Source organism: Mobula hypostoma, chromosome 23, assembly GCF_963921235.1.
Source record: "Mobula hypostoma chromosome 23, sMobHyp1.1, whole genome shotgun sequence".
Classification (NCBI taxonomy): domain Eukaryota; kingdom Metazoa; phylum Chordata; class Chondrichthyes; order Myliobatiformes; family Myliobatidae; genus Mobula; species Mobula hypostoma.
In genome coordinates this window covers 21,851,118-21,878,064 of record NC_086119.1, presented here as the reverse complement: position 1 = coordinate 21,878,064, position 26,947 = coordinate 21,851,118, and the positions used below count along the sequence as shown (strand labels likewise).

Sequence of the window (26,947 nt, the reverse complement as noted above, 5' to 3'; positions counted from 1 at the left end):
CTCTCAACTCATGTCCTCTTGTTTGAATCTCCCCCATTCTCAATGGAAAAAGCCTATCCACGTCAACTATATCAATCCCCCTCATAATTTTAAACACCTCTATCAACTCCCCCCTCAACCTTCTACACTCCAAAGAATAAAGACCTAACTTGTTCAACCTTTCTCTGTAACTTAGGAGATGAAACCCAGGCAACACTTTAGTAAATCTCCTCTGTACTCTCAAATTGTATTGACATCTTTCCTATAATTCGGTAACCAGAACTGTACACAATACTCCAAATTTGGCCTTACCAATGCCTTATACAATTTCAACATTACACCCCAACTCCTATACTCAATGCTCTGATTAATAAAGGCCAGCATACCAAAAGCTTTCTTCACCACCCTATCCACATGAGATTCCACCTTCAGGGAACTATGCACCATTATTCCTAGATCCCTCTGTTCTACAGCATTCTTCAATGCCCTACCATTTACCATGTATGACCTATTTTGATTAGTCCTACCAAAATGTAGCACCTCACATTTTTCAGCATTAAACTCCATCTGCCATCTTTCAGCTCACTCTTCTAATTGGCCTAAATCTCTCTGTAAGCTTTGAAAACCTACTTCATTATCCACAACGCCACCTATCTTAGTATCATCTGCAAACTTACTAATCCAATTTACCACCCCATCATCCAGATCATTAATATATATGACAAACAACATTGGACCCAGTACAGATCCCTGAGGCACACCGTCCTCCAATCCGACACACAGTTATCCACCACTACTCTCTGGCGTCTCCCATCCAGCCACTGCTGAATCCATTTTACTGCTTCGATATTAATGCCTAACAATTGAACCTTCCTAACTAACCTTCCATGTGGAACCTTCTCAACGGCCTTACTGATGTCCATATAGACAACATCCACTGCTTTACCCTCGTCAACTTTCCTAGTAACCTCATCAAAGAATTCAGTAAGATTTGTCAAACATGACCTTCCACGCACAAATCTATGTTGACTGTTCCTAATCAGACCCTGTCTATCCAGATAATTATATATACCATCTCTAAGAATACTTTCCATCAATTTACCCACCACTGACATCAAACTCACAGGCCGATAATTGCTAGGTTTACTCTTAGAACCCTTTTTAAACAATGGAACCACATGAGCAATACGCCAATCCTCCGGCACCATCCCTGTTTCTAATGACATTTGAAATATTTCTGTCAGAGCCCCTGCTATTTCCACACTAACTTCTTTCAAGATCCTAGGGAATATCCTGTCAGGACTCGGAGACTTATCCACTTTTATATTCCTTAAAAGTGCCGGCACTTCCTCTTCTTTAATCATCATACTTTCCATAATTACTCTTGTTGTTTCCTTTACCTTACACAATTCAATATCCTCCTTAGCGAATACCGAAGTAAAGGAAATGTTCAAAATCTCCCCCATCTCTTTTGGCTCCGCACATAGCCGTCCACTCTGATTCTCTAAGGAACCAATTGTATCCCTCACTATCCTTTTGCTATTAATATAACTGTAGAAACCCTTTGGATTTATTTTCACTTTACTTGCCAAAGCAGCCTCGTATCTTCTTTTAGCTTTTCTAATTTATTTCTTAAGATTCTTTTTACATTCTTTATATTCCTCGAGCACCTCATTAACTCCAAGCTGGCTATATTTATTGTAGATCTCTTTTTCCGAACCAAGTTTCCTATATCCCTTGAAAACCATGGCTCTCTCAAACTTTTAACCTTTCCTTTCAACCTAACAGGAACATAAAGATCCTGTACCCTCAAAATTTCACCTTTAAATGACCTCCATTTCTCGATTACATCCTTCCCATAAAACAAATTGTCCCAATCCATTCCTTCTAAATCCTTTCATGTCTCCTCAAAGTTAGCCTTTCTGCAATCAAAAATCTCAACCCTGGGTCCAGTCCTATCCTTCTCCATAATTATATTGAAACTAATGGTATTGTGATCACTGGACCCGAAGTGCTCCCCAACACATACCTCCGTCATCTGCCCTATCTCATTCCCTAACAGGAGCTCCAACACTGCCCCTTCTCTAGTTGGTACCTCTATGTATTGCTGCAAAAAACTATCTTGCACACATTTGACAAACTCCAAACCATCCAGCTCTTTTACGGAATGGGCTTCCAAGTCTATGTGTGGAAAATTAAAATCTCCCACAATCACAACCTTGTACTTATTACAAATGTCTGCTATCTCCTTACAAATTTGCTCCTCCAGTTCTCGGTCCCCATTAGGTGGTCTATAATACACCCCTATAAGCGTCACTACACCTTTCCCATTCCTCAATTCCACCCAAATAGCCTCCCTAGACGAGTCCACTAATGTATCCTGCCAGAGCACCGCTGTTATATTTTCTCTGACAAGCCATGCGACACCTCCACCTCTTGCCCCTCCTATTCTATCACACCTGAAGCAACGAAATCCTGGAATATTTAGTTGCCAATCACACCCCTCCTGCAACCATGTTTCACTAATAGCTACAACATCATATTTCCAGGTATCCATCCATGCTATAAGTTCATCCACCTTTCTTACAATGCTCTTAGCATTAAAATAGATGCATTTAAGAAAATCTCCACCTCTTACTCTCTGTTTATCCTTAATGGAGCAAACAACTTTGTTATCTTTTTCTTCCTTGTCCCCTACACCTTTGGTCTGAGTGCTCCTGATCTCTGTCCCCTGCCTATCCTCCCTCACACACTGTCTACCAGCTTTCTCTATTTGTGAACTAACCTCCTCTCTTCGAGTCTCTTTAATTTGATTCCCACCCCCAACCATTCTAGTTTAAAGTCACCTCAGTAGCCCTCGCAAATCTCCCCGCCATGATATTGGTCCCCCTAGAATTCAAGTGTAACCCGTCCTTTTTGTACAGGTCACACCTGCGTCAAAAGAGGTCCCAATGACCCAAAATCTTGAATTCCTGCCCCCTGCTCCAATCCCTCAGCCACGCATTTATCCTCCACCTCATTGCATTCCTACTCTCACTGTCACGTAGCACAGGCAGTATTCCCGAGATTACTACCTTTGAGGTCCTTTTTCTCAACTCCCTTCCTAACTCCCTATATTCTCCTTTCAGGACCTCTCCCCTTTTCCTACCTATGTCATTGGTACCTATATGTACCATGACCTCTGGCTCCTCTCCCTCCCACTTCAGGATATCTTGGACGCGATCAGAAACATCCCAGACCCTGGCACCAGGGAGGCAAACTACCATCCGGGTCTCCGGACTGCGTCCACAGAATCGCCTATCTGACCCCCTAACTATGGAGTCCCCTATTACTACTGCCCTCCTCTTCCTTTCCCTACCCTTCTGAGCTACAGGACCGGACCGGACTCTCTGCCGGAGGCACGGCCACTGTTGCTTCCCCCAGGTAAGCTATTACCCCCCCCAACAGTACTCAAACAGGCGTACTTATTGTCAAGGGGCACAGTCACTGAGGTACTCTGTTACCTAACTCTTCCTCTTCCCCCTCCTAACCGTGACCCACTTGTCTGCCTCCCGTGGCCCCAGTCTGACCACCTGCCTGTAACTCCTCTCTATCAACTCCTCCCTCTCCCTGACAAGACGAAGTTCATCGAGCTGCAGCTCCAGTCCCCTAATGCGGTCTCTTAGGAGCTGCATCTCGGCGCACCTGGCGCAGATGTGGACGTCCAGGAGGCTGGGAGACTCCACAACCTCCCACATCCGGCACTGAGAACAATAAGCTGCCCTCACACTCATACTTCCCCCTCTCCTCAAATAACAACAAAAAATGAATACCAAACCTTCCTCGCCTCGCCCGTTTCTGCCTAAGCCCGTTGAGCAGAAGCCCTTAAGCCTTCACTCTGCTCCCAGCTCACTCCACTGCCCGCAAAATGACACTGCCTGCTGTATAAGGCTCTGTTCCTTTTAAATCTTCTGCACTTCACTGCCCGACGTCACACGCCTGCGCAGTCCCGCCTCTCTGAATGCCGATGGGGGGAAAAAAAATGAAAAATTCAAAATGGCTTCCTCTGCACTCCCGCTCCGATTCTCAGACTTCCTTCTCCGAATTAAACCCAAATCAGGATTCCTGTCCTTGTAAATCTTCCGCACTTCACTGCCTGACGTCGCACGCCCGCGCAGTCCCACCTCTCTGAACGCCGATGGAAAAAAACCCAAAAAATTCAAAATGGCTTCCTCTGCACTCCCGCTCCGATTCTCAGACTTCCTTCTCCAAATTTGCTGGAACTTTTGTTCTTAATATTGTCAACAATAAATTTTAGCCTAGTGTCCCAGAAATGAATGCAGGCTACCTTATTTGAAATATCTACACCTACCATAAACCATAATCTTAAACGTCTACCATAAATGCTGCCTGGGCAGGGCGAAAAGCATTATCAGGGATGCATCTCACCCTAACCATAGACTTTTTACTCTCCTCCCAGCCAGTAGGCACTACAGGAGCCTCCGCTCCCGCACCAGCAGGCACAGGAAGAGCTGCTTCCCTGAAGCTGTGACCCTGCTGAACCTCTCATCACAGCGCTAAGCAGTATTGCATCCGTATTGTACTGTCTCGGTACTTTTATAGTTGTGTGCTGTAGCACTTTTTTTATTCGCAGTTATTTTGTGAATAACACTATTCTTTGCATTTCTGGTCAGATGTTAAATGTATTTCATTGGCTTTGTATCTGTACTCGGCATAATGACAATATAGTTGAATCTAATCTAATCTAATATAGTGATTAAAGTACATTTTAATGTGTAAAGGAATGCAAAAATACCTTGGGACATTTTAAGATTTTTATAATACGTTTCAATAATTCAAACAGAGTTGCAAAGCTTCTTGTTGGGTTCCCTCCCATTCCCACACTGCCTCAACCTCCCTGAATCTCAGACTGATCCAGAGGCCCAGTTCCTTTACTCCCACCACTCATTTGTCCAGGTGTGTTGAAAAATCATGGCAGAATTTGGTCAATGCTTGTAGAAGTCACCATTTCCACATCAGGACCAAGAAATTCCTAGCTCTTAATGGAACTGAGAATGGTCAGGTAGCTGGCTTGATGAAGAGTGAGCAATCCCATGAGTCCAGCCATCTTTCAACCTGAAGAGTAGATAACTACCGAAATGGAGAATTGTAAGATCAGTAGTTCCAGTGCAGTATGCATCAGTGGGAGTTGCCTGCCACTTTCAGTGTGAAACTATCATCAATGTTCTTCAATGTGTAATGCAGATTGTGTTTGAAATGCGGTCATTGGAGGCCACTGGTATCTTTTTTCGTTTCATACTTTAAATCTGAAATTATGCCTGGACTGCAGACAGCCTGACATTTTAGGTATAGGTTTTTGATATTTTTTTTGATCATTCTTTGTGGGAAGGGTTAGGCTAGGGAATGTTTGTGTTAGAATTTTATCTTGAAGATTAATCACATAGATAAAAGAACAGTTCTTTAGGTGTCTGTGGCCAGTAACTTAAATTGAATGCTTACCTCTCATCAACTTCTAATCTTTTACTAATTGAGCCAATTAATAAATTGGATTGAGTTTTGAATTCTCACCATTGGCTCTGCTATTACTGATTCTCCACATTAGATGATATTCTAATTAACTTGGTAGCAGATTGTGCTATAGTTTGTTTACTGGTGGATCAACATGGCTAACCTATTACACAGCAACACTCACAACACGCTGGAGGAGCTCAGCAGATGGGGCAGCATCCATGGAAACATTGACTGATCGTTGCTTTGACCCCAACATCTGCAGAGTATTTTGTGTAACCTATTGTACAATCTGCCACCAAGTACTGATTTTCCAACATTGCCGATACTCAAGTTACAGTATAACGAATTGGAGTTTCTGTTTCAAAAATGCGACCAAAGCAAATAACTTGCCAGAATCATTTGGAGTGAGTAAGGAAATGCCAAGAACAAAATCACTGAAATCTGTTAGAATTCTTTGAGGAAGCAACAAACAGGATAGACAAAAGAGAGTCAGTGGATGTTATTTAACTAATTGTTTATATTTTTTTTCTCCTGCCTCTAGGGCCCAGTCTACTTTTCATCACTTATGCAGAGGCAATGGCCAACATGCCTGCATCAACATTTTTTGCCATAATATTTTTCTTAATGCTGATCACTCTGGGTTTAGACAGCACGGTAAGAAATTGGGCATCTGCTGAAATTTTCTGTGCTTTTAATACTATGAATGTACTTTGTATTTCAACATGGTTCTAAACATATCAGAAGGGGTTTGCATGAAGTCATTAAACATTTAATGTTAACTTATTGAAAATGGCCCTGTTAACTGAATCCACACTGCACAGAACATTGTATCTAGCTGTGTGTATTTTCATTATAATTTGCCAGAGTTGAAAAGGGCTGCAGTTGTGCTTTTGAGAACACAGTTTGGGAATGTTACCTGAGACATTTACAATGTAAGTACAGGCAGTAATCAAGGTTACAACACTGTTTGTGAGAACTGTTCATAAACTGAACTGTTATTAAGTAAGAAATGCAAAAAGTTACGTAGGGGTGAATATCAGTAACAGCTATGATAGGAGAGTGAGCAGCTGCAAGCCAGTCTCACTGACTTGGTGAGTAAATCTCCTCAGTGCTCCCGGCTCTTCTTGTTTCCCTTCAACTTCTGGGTGTGGCTGAGTGTGGAAAGAAGTGTGGCAGAAAATGTTGCCAAAACATCCCTATCCATCCCACTGGTCTCCCAAATGCTCACTTGTAAGTACAGGGTGGACGTTTGTAACCCAGACACAGTTGGAATCAAATGACATATGCTTTTTATATTCTGTTAAATCACAAAGAACAATAGCATTCGTTTTCATTTAACTTTGACTGGTAATGCTTGCAAAAGAACTTCATACTAAAAAAGCAGTGTTAGTAAATAACTTGGACCTTATACCTTATGCCTAATCCATTGTGTAGTGGTGTGTATTATTTACGTTCCTAGCTGCATTATGTCTCTAAGCGGAAAGTAAAGACTGGGATACCTGTTGGATAATTAAAGTAACTGCTTTCCATTGTCCACCTGTGGTTTAGTTTCAGAAACCCTATGATATCATTAAATAAATATTTAAAACTGATTACTCTCATATCCAAATCATTACTGCCTTTTCACTTACTATACATAATCATAATAATCGTAGACAGAAGTTTTACAGTAACGACAATATACATGTAATATTGCACAATAACAGTTGCTAAGAGATATTTTGCCTAGTGGTAAAAATCTTGGTGCTTGTTATTTAGTTAAGATGTTTTTGTTTTTAATTAGTTTGCAGGTCTGGAAGGAGTGATAACAGCGGTATTGGATGAATATTCTGTGTTACTTAGAAATCGCCGCGAATGGTTTGTGCTTGGCCTAGTTGTGGTTTGCTTTTTGGGAGCTATGAGCACTCTCACATATGTAAGTGCAAAGGTTTAATTTTAATCATGGTGTACTACAGATGGCTTTCCTTGTCTTCTAATCAAATTTGAGATATATTTTCGCTTCTGCCAGTAATTTCTAAATTAAGCAAATATGGTTTGCATTTTGCCTTATCACAGTTTACTTCTTGCAAAAATGCTCACTGTGATACACTAGGGGCAATTCATTTATTCTTAAGTTTGAAGCTTGTTTGTTTAATATTTCATATCTTTGTTTTAACTTCAACAATCTGAAGAATATTATGCTTGCAAGCAAACTTGAAAACTTTTCATTAATGTTATTCTCTCACGAAATAATGAAGCATTTGAAGCAGAAGAGCAGTGAGGAAAAGATGGGGCAAAAGATCAGCTTGAACTACTCTAGTGGTCACATTTTGGGCTGTAAATAAATTTTAAAATTCCTTTTAGCCTAATTTTAAGTAAATATGATGTTGAGGGAGCATTTGGATTCCAGTAGTGCAAAATTACATACTAATGAGTTAGACAATATTATTTAGAATAAGATTTGAGTTAACAACAATTAATTTGAGGCAGCACTTGAAATGGAAAGTGGCTTTGTTTTTTACTTATTGTATTGGAAAGTAAATGGAAATAGATCCTCTTCCACATTATTTTCCAATTGGCAAAAAGCTGAAATCCCTCTTGGGAACCCAGTTTTCTATACATAACATAATTCTCCTAATAAAATGAAGCCTGTTCTAAATAGATATATTTTCATGATTATTTAACAAACCCACTTAAGGCATCTAAATCCTGTGAAGGTAGTCATAAATTTTTACTATAAATGCATATCAGAAATTCATCGTCCTCATTTGGTTGCGCTAAGCAAGTAATATGAGTATATAAACATACTCCACTGCTGAAATTCAGGTCCAATGATATTACTGAATTTTTATTCTAATGTTCCTCTACCCTGGAGTGCATTCACAACATTTACGTCTGTCATTTCAGGGTGGGGCATATGTGGTTAAATTCTTTGAAGAATATGCTACAGGTGCTGCTATTATTGCTGTGGTGTTTCTGGAATCAATAGCTGTATCATGGTTTTATGGTAAGTAACTATACATTTGCAAGATAGATGTCAAATGCAGCAAGGTGGGGTAAAGATTAGATATTTCCACCAACATGAGTATTATTACACCATGCTACTTGGAATTATGAATACAAGATAATCAATTGTAAACCCAAAATTGAAATGAGACTTCTTTAAAGTGTGTGTTCTATTTAGATGGAGCTTTAAGTATACAGGAGAAACTATGAAGGAAATATCCTTTGGATTCGATGAAATGGAAGGGGAATCTAATCATGAGTATGCAGTAGATCAACTAAGCAAAAAAAAAATCTCGTTTCAAGTTGCTATTTTCATAAGAATCTTTGTAAAATTTAGGTTAACAATCTGGAATAACAGAGCTTCATGAAGGATAGAATAATGGAATTAATAAGGAATGTAGGAAATAAGCAGGAAAGTGAAACGAGGGCATTGATGGAAAATTAATTTCATAACACTTTTGGAATGAGTATTCTACTTACACTATGCTACTTGTAAATAGGATTAAACCAAATATATTATATACGGTAAGTCCCCGGATTAAGAACGTCCGATTTACGGACAACTTGTACTTACGAATGGACTGCGGTAAAGCCTATTATATTAAAAATTTGAGTTAAGTACAATGGTTCGTAATAACAAACGCACACAAGCGTAAATCCGATGCAAGTGCTGATGATGCATCAAAGAAAAGGAAAACGATCACGATTGAAAATAAAGTGGAAATAATAAAGCGATCAGAAAGAGGTGAAACACCATCGGTCATTGGAAAGGCGTTTAGGCTACAGTCAGTCAACGATTGGAACAATTTTAAAGGATAAAGTGAGAACAATGGAGCACGTGAAAGGCCCTGCCCCGATGAAAGCTACCATTATTACTAAGCAACGCAGTGGTTTAATTATTGAAATGGAAAGGCTATTGATAATTTGGTTAAGCGATCAAAATCAGCGTAATATGCCTATTAACCTTTAGTGCAAGAAAAGGGTCGAAGCCTTTTCAATGATTTAAAAGCTGCACGTGCAGCAAGTGAAGGTGATTGTGATGAAGAATTTGTTGCGAGTAGGGGTTGGTTCAATCGTTTCAAAGTGAGGGCGAATTTACATAATGTTAAAGTACAAGGTGAAGCAGCAAGTACCGATGTAAGTGTTGCGAGTGATTTTCCTGAAAGGTTGAAAAAATTATTGAGGAGGGAGGTTCTTAAGTGTTTTATATGCATAGAAAGGTAAAATATATACTATATACTAAGACAAACATTTGACTAACTGATGCCAAATAAGAACCGTATGTACCTGTTCTGACTTACCAACAAATTCAACTTAAGGCAGACTTAGGACGAATCTCATTCGTAACCCGGGGACTGCCTATACTATCACATGGATATTGCTGGGACTAGGTGGCTTGAGTTTACTGGGATTTTGCATTTCTTATGGAAAAACTAAATTGCATTGGTTAATATAGATGAGAAACTCAGAGCCAAGAAAAATAAAATGTGCTGGAAATATTGGGCGAAATAGCTCAATGTTTCAGGCTGGAGACCATTACTTAGAACTATGAACTGTTGAGCTTGTTTCATGTTCACTTTTTCTCCTCTCACTGTTTTAGGAATGAAGCGTTTTTGCCGGGATATTAAAGAGATGCTCGGTTTCAGTCCAGGCTTGTTCTGGCAAATATGCTGGGTCGCCATTAGCCCACTTTTCCTTCTGGTAAGATTATTTGGCTAACTTGTTATGAATTCCTCCCTGGGTTGTTAAATCATACCACTTGTATCAGAGTATGGGAAAGTGATAGCCTTTCTTTGTTGGTAAAACATTTCTTCAGGCAATACCCTTTGTTATCTTCAGGACTGTGATACTGCTCTTAAATCCCAGCCTGAAATGATCCCATGCTAGATCAAAATTATCTTTATGTGCATTCTGGTCAGCATACGTTGAAACATGTTTGTTGTAGGTTTGCACACAGTGAAATTCATTTGTAATGGTTCAATTCATGTAAAATCAATGATAGTAGTTGGAAAAGAGATCATCAAATACACTTAAGCAAATAGACTTAAGGACCTGGAAAACAAATTATTATAATGGTTATTAAGTAGTACCTTTCCAATGTTGGTTAAATCTACCTTTGATAGAGCAATTCATTACATCTTAATAACAGCTGTGACAGTGCAAAATTTCTCTATGCCTCTTGAAAATATACTTTTCAATATTTCAGTGTTAAGCCTCATGCTTGCTTAGATCACGAGTTAAAGCCTTATTTTTGACTATATGTATCCACATTGTTCAGATTGTTATACAAGATTCCATGGCATTTTTCTTAAACAGAGGAATTCTCAGTTTAATTTTTATCCTTGAATCTAATCAGCATCTCTCAAAAGCAGGTTTCCTTATTTCTTTTCACCTTGCTATTTGTTGAACATTTCAGTACACTTAAACTGTTTAAGATGACGATATCTAGAAAACAAATCCTCACTGACACATATCACCTGCACTGAATCAAAGGAAGCAACTGTCCCATTTTGAATTGGGAAGAAGCATTCATGAATGAATACAGTATTACAAGCGCTGCCCATAAAAGACACATCTCCAACTAGTTTGCTGTCAAAGCAATCTAATGTTGCAATGATATTCCCATCAATACCTTATTTATGAAATCCAGTATTGACATCCACACGTTCACTTCATGTTCTTCACAAGTTATTTCATCCCTACCTATCCTTCAATGCCTTCCTTTGCGTACTATCTGCCAGCCAAAGTATATTGATAAATTGGATTATTATTGTCAAACGTGACAAGAAACAGTGAAAAACTTGCATACCATTCAAACAGATCAATTCATTACAGAAGTACATTGATGTAGTACAAGGGAAAACAATAACACTGAAGGAATGAAGTATTACATTCACAGAGGAAGTGCAGTGTAGGTAGAAGTAAGGTGTGAAGTCACAAGTCCATTTTATTGTACTAGGTAACCATACAATAGTCTTACAACAATGAGATAAAAACGGTCCTTGATTCTAGACTAGTGTTGCCCTACCAGATCTAGGATTGGAGCTAAATGAATCTGACCTTCAAGGCCATTTGCACCCATCTTCACTTGTAGATGGAAGACTTGTAGTCTTCCACCAGCACCAGGCAACACTGTATTGGGGCATAAGGACAGGCAATATGGGATTTTGGTTGACTTGACCACATCAGATACCATGCTCTCATTTATTAAATTGGTTTCAAAAGTTTGAATATCCATTATTTTTCAGTGTTGCTAAGCTATGATAGTGAGCATCGAAGTGAATGTTAGTCTTGGATCAGTTGAGGCTTGAGATCATAGTTAATGCTGTTGCACTAGTCATGATTATAAGAGGCTCTGGAGAGGAAAGGGCTGCTTAAGTTGCCTTATTCGTTTCTCGTCTTCCTGTTTTACCTCATCTCTGCTGCTCATCAAAGAACTGGTGGCAAGAGCTGTCTCCTAATATGTAACTTGAGGTAGCTTTCTACCAACAGGATACTTTATTTGAGAACTGTAAGGCTCTTTGCAACTAGAATTCACTGGTGATTTAAAAAAAAAGACAGCATCGGAAATTTGTATTAATGAAAGTTAATTTAAAAAAAAGGCAAATCTGAAATAAAACCGAGAAGGTACTGCAAATACTCAGCAATTTAGTTAGCACCTACAGAAAAAAAGTCAGTTTAAAGTAAATTTATTATACAGGTACATATACGACCCCGAGATTTGTTTTCTTGCGGGCATACTCAGTAAATCCAAGAGCCGTAATAGAATTAATGAAAGACTGCATCCAATTGGACAAACAACAAATGTGCAAAAGACAACAAACTGTGTAGACAAAAGAAAATAATAATAAATAAATAAGCAATAAATATCAATAACATGAGATGAAGAGCCCTTGAAAGTGTCCGTAGGTTGTGGGAACAGTTCAGTGATAGGGTGAGTAAAGTTATCCCAACTGGTTCAGGAGCCTGATCGTTGAGGGGTAATAACTGTTCCTGGACCTGGTGGTGTGAGCCTTGAGGCTCCTGTACCACCTTCCTGATGGCAGCAGTGAGAAGGGAACAAGACCCAGTGACAAGGTGGGGGTCCCTGATGATGGATGCTGCTTTCCTGTGACAGCACTCCATGTAGATGTGCTCAGTGGTGGAGAGGGTTTTACCTGTGATGGATTGGGCCGTATTCACTACCTTTAGAAGTACTTTCCATTCAAGGGTGTTGGTGTTTCCTTACCATGCTGTGCTGCAACCAGTCACTATACTCTCCGCAACACATTCCAAATCTTTGCAAACTTCCAAGGAAGCAGAGGTGCTGCCGTGCTTTCTTCGTAATTGCAATTACTTAGTTGATCCAGGTCAGATCCTCTGAAATTATAGCACTGAGGAATTTAAAGTTGCTGACCCTCTCCACCTCTAATTGCCCACTGAGGTGGGGTTCATGGATCTCCGATTTCCTCCTGAAATCAATATCCAGCTCCTTGGTCTTGCTGACATTGAGTGAGAGGTTGTTGTGGCGCCACTCAACCAGGTTTTCAGTCTCACTCCTATATGCTGATTCTTCACCACCTTTGATTCGGTGGTGTCATCAGCAAACTTCAATATGACATTGAACTACTCAATAGTTGTTCAATGTTCCCAGCCTGAGAACTGTCTGATTTGTGTTAAGGTAAATTTAAAATCTTTATTCATTGCAATTATAAAACAAATAGCGAGCATTCTTCTTGTGCTTCGTCACAAAAATAACTTGGCCATAAAATGTTGAACACGGTAATCACTGATATAACTAAGCTGCTTTTGGAGAGAAAATCTTCTGGGAGTGGAATTAACAGAATTATTTGAAGATGTCTTTGGAAACTCAACAGTATCAACCTATGTTGGGTCTGATATGCAAGCACTCAATATTAAACTAATATTTAACACAACTGCACATCTTCTCTTTAAAAAATGCTACTTATTTGAATGCTTAATCACACTTCAAATTGATCGGAAACAAAACATTTCTTAGTATTACTGTTGATTTTCTTTCTAATTAGAGAGTTACACCCGATTAGATTTTTTTTTTAATTCTCTCCTCACTGATGTTTGTCCTGTTTTTTCAACAGTTCATCATCATTGGTTTCCTGTCAACTCAACCAGAAGTTAAGCTCTTTGACTATACCTACCCTTATTGGACTGCAGTGGTTGGCTATTTCTTGGGGATTTCATCAGTTATTTGTGTTCCATCTTATATGGTTTACAAGATCATTATTACTCCAGGGACATTTAAAGAGGTATGTGGCAGACATTTATTATTGTTTTAATAATTGGCATAAAGAAGGAACTCTGAAACAATTATTATTTTGAGATGTGTTTGATAGTCTGTTTGGGATGTAAAATGGATTTGTACAGTTTCCACTATTCCTTTACTGTCAGTACATTTCTTTGAACCTTTTTCAAAAAATTTCTATAGGTATCCAACAGCCTTCAGTTCTACCTTCGCTTAGCCAATAGTCCTACTGTTCATAATGGAGCCTTGGTCAGCTCAATTTTGAGACTTTGGTAATCCTGGACAGCCTCATTATTAAGAATCAACGGTCCTGATCAAGAGTACAGCACCAAGATTATTGATAATAAAAAAGGAAAAAGCCTATTGCATTTGAACTCAACGATACTGACATTTCTAAGTTGTCCTCACACAATTTATCAAGGAGTTGCTGTAGAACATTAAGGACAATTAGCAATAGATTTTCACAACCTAACTCTACAGTCATAAGCAGCTAATTTGGCTAAAGACCTTAAATCTGTATTATCCAACTATTTGCCTATTTTGATAGTTTTTTTTTCCAGTTGGTAACACTTGTCTATACCTCTGAACCATTCCCCATTCACACACAATCTAGTTTAACTTTATTAAATTCATCAGGACTGATAACAAAGAACAATTGAACATTCACAACTAAAGACAGCCAGTCGTTACAGCTGATAAATGATAATATTGGGCAGAATTAACAGTAGTGGAAACTCCTTCCTAACCCTTAAATCTTTTGTTTGAAGGAAGTGGGAGGAGCCAAAGGAGAAATTATTGAGGTTGAGGACCAGTTCTGCCAGACGGAGGAGAGTGGAGGTGGAAGGGAACTGGTTGGGGCTATTGTCCAGAAAGGAGCGAGTTTGATGGTGGGATTGGGATGGGGTCAAGACCAGCGAATTCAGAAGGAGGGAGGAATGTTAAAGGCAAGATGGTTGATATCTTGTTGGCAGTTAGCAATGAAAAGATCCAGAGTATGGTGTCCAGGAAGAGGAGGAGGGTTGAAGATGGGATCATTGGTGCAGACTGGAGAACCCTTGCCAAAGAAGTAGACATGGAGATGACAGAAGAAGTGTTCAATGTCATGGTGGGTGTGGAATTCAGGGGTGCAGGCATAGGGGACAAAGGCGAGGCCCTTACTGAGGACAGAACATTCTGCCTCAGTGAGGGAAAGGTCAGAGGGAATTGTAAAGACCTGGCACAGATGAAAGCTGGAATCAGAGGGGGGGACGAGGGTTGGTAGTGTTGGGGGAAGGTTAGGTTGTTCAGGAAAGGAGGGGTGGGATGAAGGTGGAGGCTCCAAGGTCCCAAGAGCTGATGGTAGGGCCTGAGAGACGCACGATTGCAGAGTGGTGGTGGGGGAAATAGAGACAGGAAATCTAGCGGCAGCACGCAAAGTCTCAACCTGGATATGCTTGTCAGTCAAGGTCCAGGCTGGAGTTAGAGTTAGAGGTAGTAGTAGAGGTGCACAAACTGCAGTTTGGTGTTGTCCAGCGTCATTGGAACCAGTGTATACTGTTGTATTCTTTGCCAGTCATCTACACTATCCACAACTCCTCCAATCTAAGTATCATCTGCAAACTTCCTAACCACCCCCCCCCCCATTTAAATTTTCATCAGGCCATTTATGTACATCACAAACAGCAGAGGTCACGGTACAGATCCCTGTAGAACAACACTAAGCACACACCTCCAGCTCGAATAAGTCACTTTGACCACTACCGTCTGTCTTCTATGGGCAAGCTAGTTCTGAATCCAAATGGTCAATTCACTACTGATCTCGTATATCTTAATTTTCTGGATGAGTCTCTTATGAGGGATCTTGTCAAACGCCTTACTAAAGTCCATGTAGACAACCTTCATCAAACATCTTTGTCAAAAAACTCAGTCAAGTTAGTAAGACACGACTTGCCCAGCACAAAGCCACACTGGTTCTCCTCAATTCAGGCCATGGTTTTCCAAATACTCATAAATCTCATCCCTAAGAATTCTCTCCAGTAACTTCTCTACAGTCAACGTGAGACTTGATGTTCTATAGTTTCCAGTTTTATCCCTGGTTCCTTTCTTGAACAATGGAATAACATTATCTATTCATCAGTCCTCCAGAACCTTATCTATGGTTAAAGAAGACACAAAGGCCCCATCAGTCTCTTCCCTTGCCTCTCACAAATCTGGGCTATATCCCATCAGACCCTGGAACTTATCCACCTTGATGCTCTTCAAGAAACCCAATACTACTTCCTCCTTTACTTCAAAGTGTCCTAGCATATTAATATTCTTGGCACTGATCTCCCTATCCTCCAAGTCCTTCTCCTTGCAGCCACATCCTTCAAATCCAAGTAAATATCCCCCCCCACCCCCCCGCCTTTTATCCTTGAGTGGTCACACTCTCTCTCTAGTTATCCTCTTGTTTCTGATGTATATACAGAATGCCTTGGTATTCTCTTTAATCCTACTTGCCAGGACTTTTCATGGGCCCGCCTGGCTTTCCTAATTTCCTTCTCAAGTTCTTTTCTAGCTTTATAACCCTCAAGGGCTCTGTTTGATTCTAACTTCCTAAGTTTTACATACTTTTCTCTTCTTGACTAAATTCATCACTTCCCTCGACATCCAAGGTTCTCCTACCTTGCCACCCTTGTCCTTGCTTCTGACTGGAACATACCTGTCCTGTACTCTGTGCAGTTGGTCTTTATGCACCCTCCACATGTTGGTTGTGGACTTGCCCAAAAACAGCTGTTCCCAATGAACTCTTTTTTTGTTCCTACTGAACACACTTATAATTTCCCCTGCTCCAGTTTAATATTCTCCTGCAGGGTCCATACTCTTTCTTATTTATAGCTGTCTTAAAATTTGAGTTGTGGTCACTGTTCCCCAACTGCTCACCCAATGAAAGGTCAATCACCTGGCCAGGCCCATTACCAAACACTAGATTCCTCTTATAGAACTATCTACATGTTGATTTAAGAAACACTCTGAGGTGCACCTAACATTCTACCCCATCTAAGCCTCTTGCTGCACTAAGGAGGTTACAGTTTATGAGGGAAGTTGAAGTCCCCCATGAAAACACCCCTATTGTTTTTACACCTTTTCTTCATGGGAGCCATGGTAGCATAGTGGTTGGTATGACACTATTGCAGCTTGGAGTTCAGAAACGGTGCCATTATGCGAGGAGCATCTGTACATCCGCCCCGTGGAATGCATGGGTTTTATCGTAGTGCTCTAGTTTCCTCCGCGCAGTCATTGTAAATTGTCCTATGATTAGGTTACGGTTTATCAGGGTAGCTGGGGTGGCTTTGCTCAAAGGCCAGAAGGGCCTACTTCATGCTGTATCACTAAATAAATAAATATGTTCCCCCAGAGTTCTGGTGGCTTTTGGGGGTCTGCAGTACAATCCCAGAGTGATTGCATCCTTCCTATTTTTGAGTTTTCCCTGTATAAACTCCATTATGATCCTTCTGAATGCAGAAGTGATTGTCCCTGATTAGTCATGCAACTCCCCAACCACCTCTTTTACCTTTAACTTTTCTACAACATCGAAACCCTGAGACATGAAGCACCCATTCTTGTCCTTCTCTGAACATCATTATTCCATGTACCGATCTATGCTCTTGTCATCACTTTTACCTACAACACTCCAGCATTACAATAGACACACTTCAAACTATCTGTCCCATCAATTCTATTACTTTGTTCTTGCCTGTTTTTACTGGCCCTGACATCTACCTTCCTCTCCATCCTTCTATTCTCTGACTTGGTGCTGTGTTTCCCATCCCCTTGCCAAATTAGTTTAAACCCTTCCAAGTAGCACTAGCAAACCTCTCAGCTAAGATATTAGTTCCCCTCCAGTTTAGGTGCAACCTGTCCCTCTTGTACATGTCATCTCTGTCCTAGAAGAGGTTCCAGTGATCTAAGAACATGAAACCCGACCAACTGCACCAGAACTCCTTAATCTGTACTATCATTCTATTCCAAATTACAGGAAGGATATAAATAAGGTTGAAAGAGTGCAGAGAAGGTTTACAAGGATGTTGCCGGGACTTGAGAAACTCAGTTACAGAGAAAGGTTGAATAGGTTGGGACTTCATTCCCTGGAGCGTAGAAGAATGAGGGGAGATTTGATAGAGGTATATAAAATTATGATGGGTATAGATAGAGTGAATGCAAGCAGGCTTTTTCCACTGAGGCAAGGGGAGAAAAAAACCAGAGGACATGGGTTTAGGGTGAGGGGGGAAAAGTTTAAAGGGAACATTAGTGGGGGCTTCTTCACACAGAGAGTGGTGGGAGTATGGAATGAGCTGCCAGACGAGGTGGTAAATGCGGGTTCTTTTTTAACATTTAAGAATAAATTGGACAGATACATGGATGGGAGGTGTATGGAGGGATATGGTCCGTGTGCAGGTCAGCGGAACTAGGCAGAAAATGGTTCAGCACAGCCAAGAAGGGCCAAAAGGCCTGTTTCTGTGCTGTAGTTTCTATGGTTTCTATGGTTTCCTGCCCTGACTAGAACGTGGCATCAGGAATAATCCAGAGATTATTACTTTGGACATCCTGCTCCTCAGCCCCTTTCCTAATTCCTTATGCTCTCTGTTCAGGATTTCTATCCCCTTTCTACTTGTTATTGGTACCACAACCTCTCACTCTCCTCCTTGAGAATATTCTGCAGCTGTTCCAAGACATTCTGGACCTTAGCAACTGGGAGGCAACACACCATCCTGGTGTCTCTTTTGCAGCCACAGAATCTCTTGTCCAACCTGTAACCATCAAGTCTCCTATCACTGTCACACTGGCTAATTTTCTCCTTCTCTGCTGAGCCTCAGAGTTGACCATAGTGCCATTCCCCCGGCTGCTGCTACTGTGCCCTGATGAATCATTCTCCCCCCAGCAGTATCCAAAGAGGTATATTTTTTGCTGAGGGGAATGGTTGCAGAGGAACCCTCCCCTTACATCTCCTGGAGATCACTCATCTACTATCTGAAGCCTGCATTCTGGGTGTGACCTCCAGAGTAAAAGTTTCATCTGAGGACACAGCATCCCAGATGATCCTGAGTATTTTTTAAAAATAATTTTTTTTTAAGAGATACAGCGTGGAACAGGTCCACCTAGCTCACTGAGCCACTCCGCCCAGAAAAACATCAGCTTAACCCCTAACCTAATCACAGGACAATTTACGATGACCAATTAACCAGTTCGTCTTTGGACCGTGGGCAGATACCAGAGCACTTGGAGGAAACACACGCACATAAGGGAAAAATACACTCTTTCTTAGAGGATGCAGGAAATGAATGCTGAGCTCTGCCCAGAGCTGTAAAATGACATTAACTCTTACACTACCATGGCACCCCAATACAATCAGCTTTAGTTCCAGTTCCTGACCACTCCAACAATGGCCACTCCACTTGCACCTTGCTGCTTTTTATTGGCTCACGTAAAACTCACTGACAAGATTTGTTCTTTTCAAATGGTTCCCACCCCTTCTCACATGCTACTTCGATTATCAGATTGTAAATAACATCGCCTCGCTGACGGTCAACACTGGTGCATCTCAAGGATGCGTGCTCAGTACACTTCTCTACTCTCTACATCCACGCCTGTGTAGCTAAGTACAACTCAAGTGCTATCTATAAATCTGCCAATGCCACAATTATTATTAGCAGAATTTCAGATGGTGAAGAAGAGGCATATGGGAGTGAGACAGATCAGTTGGTTGAGTGGTGTCACAACAACATTCTTGTACAGAGCATCATTAAGACTAAGGAATTGATTGAGGACTTCAGGAAGGAGAAGGTGAGGAAACACACACCAGTCCTCAGAGGGAGCAGCAGTGGAAAAGATGAGCATTTTTATTTCCTAGGTGTCAGCATCTCTGAAGATCTATCTTGGGCCCAACATATTGAACAAACTACAAAGAAGACACAACAGGAAGAGCCAGCATGGCTTTGTGCAGGATAAGTTGTGTCAAACTAACTTGATTCAGTTTTTTGACAAGGTGAGGAGAGAGATTGATGAAGATAGAGCAGTGGTTGTCTACATGGATTTCAGTAAAGCGTTTGATAAAGGCTAATTGAGAAGATTAAGATGCATGAGATCAGCGACAAATTATCAGTTGGGATTTAGAAGACAAAGGGTAATGGTCAAAGGGACTTATTCAAACTGGAGGTCCATAATTAGTATTGTTTCACTGGGATCTGTGCTGGGACAACTGCTCTTTGCTATGTGAAAGTTCTGGATGAAAATGATACTAAGATTGGTGGAGTTGTGAATAGTGTAGAAAACTGGCAAACAATACAGTGGGACATAAAGCAGATGCAGATATTGGCAAAGAAATGGTAGATGGAGCTTAACTTAGATAAAGGTGAGGTGTTGCATCTTGGTAGGGCAAATGCAAGGAGACAGTAGCAACACACATCAAAGTTGCTGGTGAACGCAGCAGGCCAGGCAGCATCTCTAGGAAGAGGTACAGTCGACGTTTCAGGCTGAGACCCTTCGTCAGGACTAACTGAAGGAAGAGCTAGTAAGAGATTTGAAAGTGGAAGGGGGAGGGGGAGATCCAAAATGATAGGAGAAGACAGGAGGGGGAGGGATGGAGCCAAGAGCTGGACAGGTGATTGGCAAAAGGGATATGAGAGGATCATGGGACAGGAGGCCCAGGGAGATGGAAAAGGGGGAGGGGGGGAAACCCAGAGGATGGGCAAGGGGTATAGACAGCGGGAGAAAAAGGAGAGAGAGAGAGAGAGAAAGAATGTGTGTATATAAATAAATAACGGATGGGGTACGAGGGGGAGATGGGGCATTAGCGTAAGTTAGAGAAGTCAATGTTCATGCCATCAGGTTGGAGGCTACCCAGAAGGAATATAAGCTGTTGTTCCTCCAACCTGAGTGTGGCTTCATCTTGTACCCCATCTGTTATTTATTTATATACTCGTACCCCATCCGTTATTTATTTATATACACATTCTCTCTCTCTCTCTCTCTCTCCTTCTTCTCCCTCTGTCCCTCTGACTATACCCCTTGCCCATCCTCTGGGTTTCCCCCCCTCCCCCTTTTCCTTCTCCCGGGGCTTCCTGTCCCATGATCCTCTCATATCCCTTTTGCCAATCACCTGTCCAGGTCTGGGCTCCATCCCTTCCCCTCCTGTCTTCTCCTATAATTTTGGATCTCCCCCTCCCCCTCCCACTTTCAAATCTCTTACTAGCTCTTCCTTCAGTTAGTCCTGACGAAGGGTCTCGGCCTGAAACGTCGACTGTACCTCTTCCTAGAGATGCTGCCTGGCCTGCTGTGTTCACCAGCAACTTTGATGTGTGTTGCTTGAATTTCCAGCATCTGCAGAATTCCTCGAGTTTACGCAAGGAGACAGTACACTGTTAAGGGCAAGATCCTTAACATTATTGCTGAGCAGAGATATCTTGGTGTCCGAGTTCAAAGTGGCTACACAGTTCAATAGGGTGGTTAAGAAGGCTTATGAAATGCTTGCTTTTATTAGTTGAGGCTTTGAGTTCAAAAGTCAAGACGTTATGTTGCAAATTTGTTATCTGGTTTGGCCACATCTGGGGTATTCCATACAATTCTGGTTGCCCCACTATAGGAAGGATGTTGAGGCTTTGGAGAGGGTGCAGAAGTTGTTTACCAGGATGCAGTCTGGTTTAGAGAGCATGTGCTATCATGAAAAGCTGGACAATCTTGGGCTGTTTTCTCTGGAGTGGCGGAGGCTGAGGGAAAATCTGATAGAGGTTTATAAGATTGAGAGGCATAGATAGACAGAGTATCTTTTTCCCAGGGTAGAAATGTCTAACACCAGAGGGCATGCATTGAAGTTTAGAGGAGGTAAGTTCACAGAGGATGTATTTTACTCAAGAGTGGTGGATGCCGGGAATGCACGGCCTGGTATGGTGGTAGAGGCAAATACATTTAGAGGCTTTTTAGAGACGTTTCAATAGGCACTTGAATATGAGGAAGATGGAGGGATGTGGACATTGTGTAGATTGAAGGGATTGGTTGTTTTGGGTTTTTTGATTTAGCCCAACATTGTGGACCTTGGGGCCTATTTCTGTTCCCATTCTGTAACAACAGCTATATTTCACAAGGAGTTTAAGGAGACTTGGTGTATCACCAAAGACTCTTGCAAATTTCTATGACTGTGCTGTAGAGAACATTCTAACTGGTTGCTTTACTGTCTGGTATGGAGGGGTCATTGCACAGGATCAAAAAAAGCTGCAGAGATTTGTAAATTCAGCCAGTTCCATCATGGGCACTAGTCTCCTCAGCAACAAGAACATATTCAAAAGGTGGCATCCATCATTAAGGACCTCCATCATCCAAGACATGTCCTCTTCTGATTGCTATCATCAAAAAGGAGGTACAGGAGCTTGAAAACACACACACACAATGTTTCAGGAACAGCTTCTTCGCCTCTACCAGTAAATTTCTGAATGGACAATGAGCTCATGAACACTACCCCACTTTTCTTGGCTCTCATTTTGTACTAATTTTATTTTTATGTACATACTGTAATATAGGGTTTTCTATTATAATGTATTGCAATGTACTGCTGCTGCAAAGCAACACATTTCACAACGTATGATTTAAGTGATTAACTTAAGTTTAACTGATTAAAAGTTGCACAAGTGATTTGTGTTGTATTCTTCAGGCGAAAAACCAATGACACAACAGTTTCTAGGAAGCTTAAGCAATTACTACCAATTTGGAACAGGAAACTGAAAATCAAGATTAAACTACAGATCCTATTAATCTAAAACTACAATACAAATGCTAGAAATACTCAGGCCAAGCTGTATCAGTGAGAGAAGAAATAGTCAACGTTTCAAGTCAGAGATCCTGTCAGAACTACAAAAGAGACAAAAGAAGCTTGTTAAACTGTAGGGTGGGGAAGATGGATGTCTCTGAAGGGGTTAAAACTGGGTGACGATGGAGATCGTAAACAAAGATGGAGCTGTAAACAAAGTTATCATGTCAATGAATGAATGGGAACAGTTAAAGTGAGAACACTGATATAAGAAAACTTCAACAATGTCAGAGTTGTGAAATGCAGACCAGGAGGACAAGCCAAGCAATTAGTATTCCTGAAGAAGAAAATGTGTTGGTCACTAATTAATATGCCCTCAGTAGCTAATGTGCTCCTTTGCTGTAAAAGGTACTGGGTAGTTATTAGATCATAGTTTGTAAAACATATGTATGTTGAATATAGTTTAGCTATACCACAGCAATCCTGGTAAAACAGTGGAAAGACGATTTTTTTGTTTATATGGGCCAGAACTTGCTGTCCATGCTCACTGCTGACTTTATGGCAAGTATAGAGTTGCTTCTAAATTCACTATGTTTGATATCCAGTCTGGGACAATTTTCAGTGAGAAATCAACCAGAGAACAAGTTAACCTCTGAACGGAGAACTATGTAGACCCTCTACAACTGGCAAAACCTTGTCCCTAAAGTTATCAAGGACCTTGGATACTTGCAAATATCCCTGACATCTAGAGAATTTAATTTAAAAAATTGAGAATTCTTAGGAATTTAAAATGATTGTAAACCATTCACAATATTTAAGCAAACTTAAATGGAAATAAATTACCAGGTTTTCCACTCAGCCATTCCTTTCCATTCAAATTAAGAAACCTGCTGGAGAATTTGAGTAGTTTAGTCCTTGTTTGTGTGACGGCTGATGCAGTTAAGAAATTGCCAGCAAAACTCAACCAAACTTGGTGGGCACTGACAAGCAGGAATATGAGCATTCAGTTAGGATTCGCTGCCATTTCGAGGAGGTTTGGTCTGTTGTAAACCAGAAAATCCATTTATATGTTCCTAAGAGTGGTAACTTGCTAATGTATATCAAAAATATCAAATGAAATGTCTCAATCTGACACGTTGAATATGTTTCCCTCCATAGATGCTGCCTTACACCCTCCAGCAGCTCACATTTTTGCTCCAGATTCCAGCATTTGCAATCTCTTGTATCTCTGTTTATAATGTTCTTTTGATTGTTTTTAGAGGATCTTGAGAAGTATAACTCCTGAAGTTCAAGAAAATGAAACTCCTAATTCTGGTGTCCATCTGAACGCTATTTAAAAAAAACCATTGTTGGTGCTCTCTGCTTCTTGGACTGACTGCTCAGATCAGCAAATGGTATCACAAGATCAAAACCTGAACCCAAAGTAAAAGACAAATGCGTTCAGAGTGAGCTTCAAGCTGCAGCTTTAGTGATATCGGTATTTCCTTCAAAATATTGACTTTTTTTCTTCATATTTTAATGGTATACATTAAGTATTGATTATAAACATATTCACACACAAATGTAAACTTACTGATAAGTTAGATGAACATTCCAGTTTCTCTTTTATTGCCCATTGGGCATTATACTACACTTTTTATATATAAAGGAGGGATGACTATTAGTGACTGCAGACTGTTTCTATGTTCTATAATGTAATTTTGTGTATTTTAATTGGGAAAATAATATTTCTATTTATAGGAAACTACTTTTCATTAAAATGTAGCATTATTTTCATGACTAGTGTTCCAAAGCATGATTTCAAAATTAATTATAAATTTGCATCAAATGCAAGCTGGAATTTTGTTGGATTGTAATGTTTATTTTAAGTTATACCTTGCACATTTACTTGTATTTTTTTCATTTTTAATCTGTGCAGCCATGAAGCAGTTGTATTTGATGTATTACTTCACATGTGTTCTGGGTGCCTTATTTCTTAATTTAAATTTTATAAACAAGTAAGAAACATTCAGAGTCACTCAAAGATACATAACTGGAATAGATAGTAAACATTTGTTTTGATAAACTAAGTGGATTTTCTGTTTAAATGTTTTGCAAGAAGTGATTAATATAATTTTACAAGGCTTTCCAATGTATGTTTCAAGATAGATTTGGGTACTCCAGTACTTTCTCATCAAACAACATTAGTATTTTAATATGTAAATGTATCAAAGTTAAATGATATATAGCAATTTTATTGCTGGATGGCATATTAATCAAATTTTCTAGACACCCCAAACTGCTTTCCAAGCATTTTGGGCACAGCAAACTCCATCACACAACATGAGAATAACTAAACAGTTATTTTGCAGCCATCTGGTGCATATAATCATTAGTTCTTATAAATCTGAATGACCTATTTAAAAACAATTAAATCTGTTAACATTTTATATCGTATTTCCATTCATCCCAGAGATGGTGTAAATTTTGTTTTAAAATTTACAAATAAGCAAATAAAAGTATTAAGAGATCCATGCTGATTCCAATTATCTATGAAATGCTTTTGTCCTTAATCACTGTAAAAGACTGGTCAAAAACTTCATGATCGAACAAGGTTTCACATCATGTAGTGAGAAGTACAATTTTGCAATGGGCGTATTAGATGCTCTTTTGCAAAGAAGACAAATAGAGATTGAGAATGCAGTTACTACTTTGTGGTATTGTGTCTAAATGCTTTAAAGGGTAACATTAGTTATGTAATTGTGCTTAAAAATATTTTGCCTTTACCTCTAAAAGCAAAACATAAACAGTGCAAAACTAGACTAATTAGCACAGGTGAAAACATAGAAACATAGAAAATAGGTGCAGGAGTAGGCCATTCGGCCCTTCGAGTTGCACCGCCATTTATTATGATCATGGCTGATCATCCAACTCAGAACCCCGCCCCAGCCTTCCCTCCATACCCCCTGACCCCTGTAGCCACAAGGTCCATATCTAACTCCCTCTTAAACATAGCCAATGAACTGGCCTCAACAGTTTCCTGTGGCAGAGAATTCCACAGATTCACCACTCTCTGTGTGAAGAAGTTTTTCCTAATCTCGGTCCTAAAAGGCTTCCCCTCTATCCTCAAACTGTGACCCCTCGTTCTGGACTTCCCCAACATCGGGAACAATCTTCCTGCATCTAGCCTGTCCAATCCCTTTAGGATCTTATACGTTTCAATCAGATCCCCCCTCAATCTTCTAAATTCCAACGAGTACATGCCCAGTTCATCCAGTCTTTCTTCATATGAAAGTCCTGCCATCCCAGGAATCAATCTGGTGAACCTTCTTTGTACTCCCTCTATGGCAAAGATGTCTTTCCTCAGGTTAGGGGACCAAAACTGCACACAATACTCCAGGTGTGGTCTCACCAAGGCCTTGTACAACTGCAGTAGTACCTCCCTGCTCCTGTACTCGAATCCTTTCGCTATAAATGCCAGCATACCATTCGCCTTTTTCACCGCCTGCTGTACCTGCATGCCCACTTTCAATGACTGGTGTATAATGACACCCAGGTCTCGTTGCACCTCCCCTTTTCCTAATCGGCCACCATTCAGATAATAATCTGTTTTCCTATTTTTGCCACCAAAGTGGATAACTTCACATTTATCCACATTAAATTGCATCTGCCATGAATTTGCCCACTCACCCAACCTATCCAAGTCACCCTGCATCCTCTTAGCATCCTCCTCACTGCTAACACTGCCACCCAGCTTCGTGTCATCCACAAACTTGGAGATGCTGCATTTAATTCCCTCATCCAAGTCATTAATATATATTGTAAACAACTGGGGTCCCAGCACTGAGCCTTGCGGTACCCCACTAGTCACCGCCTGCCATTCTGAAAAGGTCCCGTTTATTCCCACTCTTTGCTTCCTGTCTGCTAACCAATTCTCCACCCACACCAATACCTTACCCCCAATACCGTGTGCTTTAAGTTTGCACACTAATCTCCTGTGTGGGACCTTGTCAAAAGCCTTTTGAAAATCCAAATATACCACATCCACTGGTTCTCCCCTATCCACTCTACTAGTTACATCCTTAAAAAATTCTATGAGATTCGTCAGACATGATTTTCCTTTCACAAATCCATGCTGACTTTGTCCGATCATTTCACCGCTTTCCAAATGTGCTGTTATCACATCCTTGATAACTGACTCCAGCAGTTTCCCCACCACTGACGTTAGGCTAACCGGTCTATAATTCCCCGGTTTCTCTCTCCCTCCTTTTTTAAAAAGTGGGGTTACATTAGCCACCCTCCAATCCTCAGGAACTAGTCCAGAATCTAACGAGTTTTGAAAAATTATCACTAATGCATCCACTATTTCTTGGGCTACTTCCTTAAGCACTCTGGGATGCAGACCATCTGGCCCTGGGGATTTATCTGACTTCAATCCCTTCAATTTACCTAACACCACTTCCCTACTAACATGT

General features: G+C 40.5%; 1 protein-coding gene across 4 annotated transcripts in view; it reads left to right on the top strand.

Moving 5' to 3' along the window:
- LOC134336956 (sodium-dependent serotonin transporter-like) overlaps window positions 1-23,889 on the top strand; it is a 64,994-nt gene extending 41,105 nt beyond the window's left edge. For all 4 annotated transcript variants that reach the window (XM_063031666.1, XM_063031667.1, XM_063031668.1 and 1 more), the window contains 6 exons: window positions 6,032-6,144; window positions 7,274-7,405; window positions 8,377-8,476; window positions 10,076-10,176; window positions 13,572-13,739; window positions 23,753-23,889. In XM_063031666.1, the coding sequence (XP_062887736.1) occupies window positions 6,032-6,144; window positions 7,274-7,405; window positions 8,377-8,476; window positions 10,076-10,176; window positions 13,572-13,739; window positions 23,753-23,830 (692 nt within the window). In that variant the 3' untranslated portion in view covers window positions 23,831-23,889. The remainder of the gene's footprint in view (window positions 1-6,031; window positions 6,145-7,273; window positions 7,406-8,376; window positions 8,477-10,075; window positions 10,177-13,571; window positions 13,740-23,752) is intronic.
- Window positions 23,890-26,947: the final 3,058 nt, after the last annotated feature.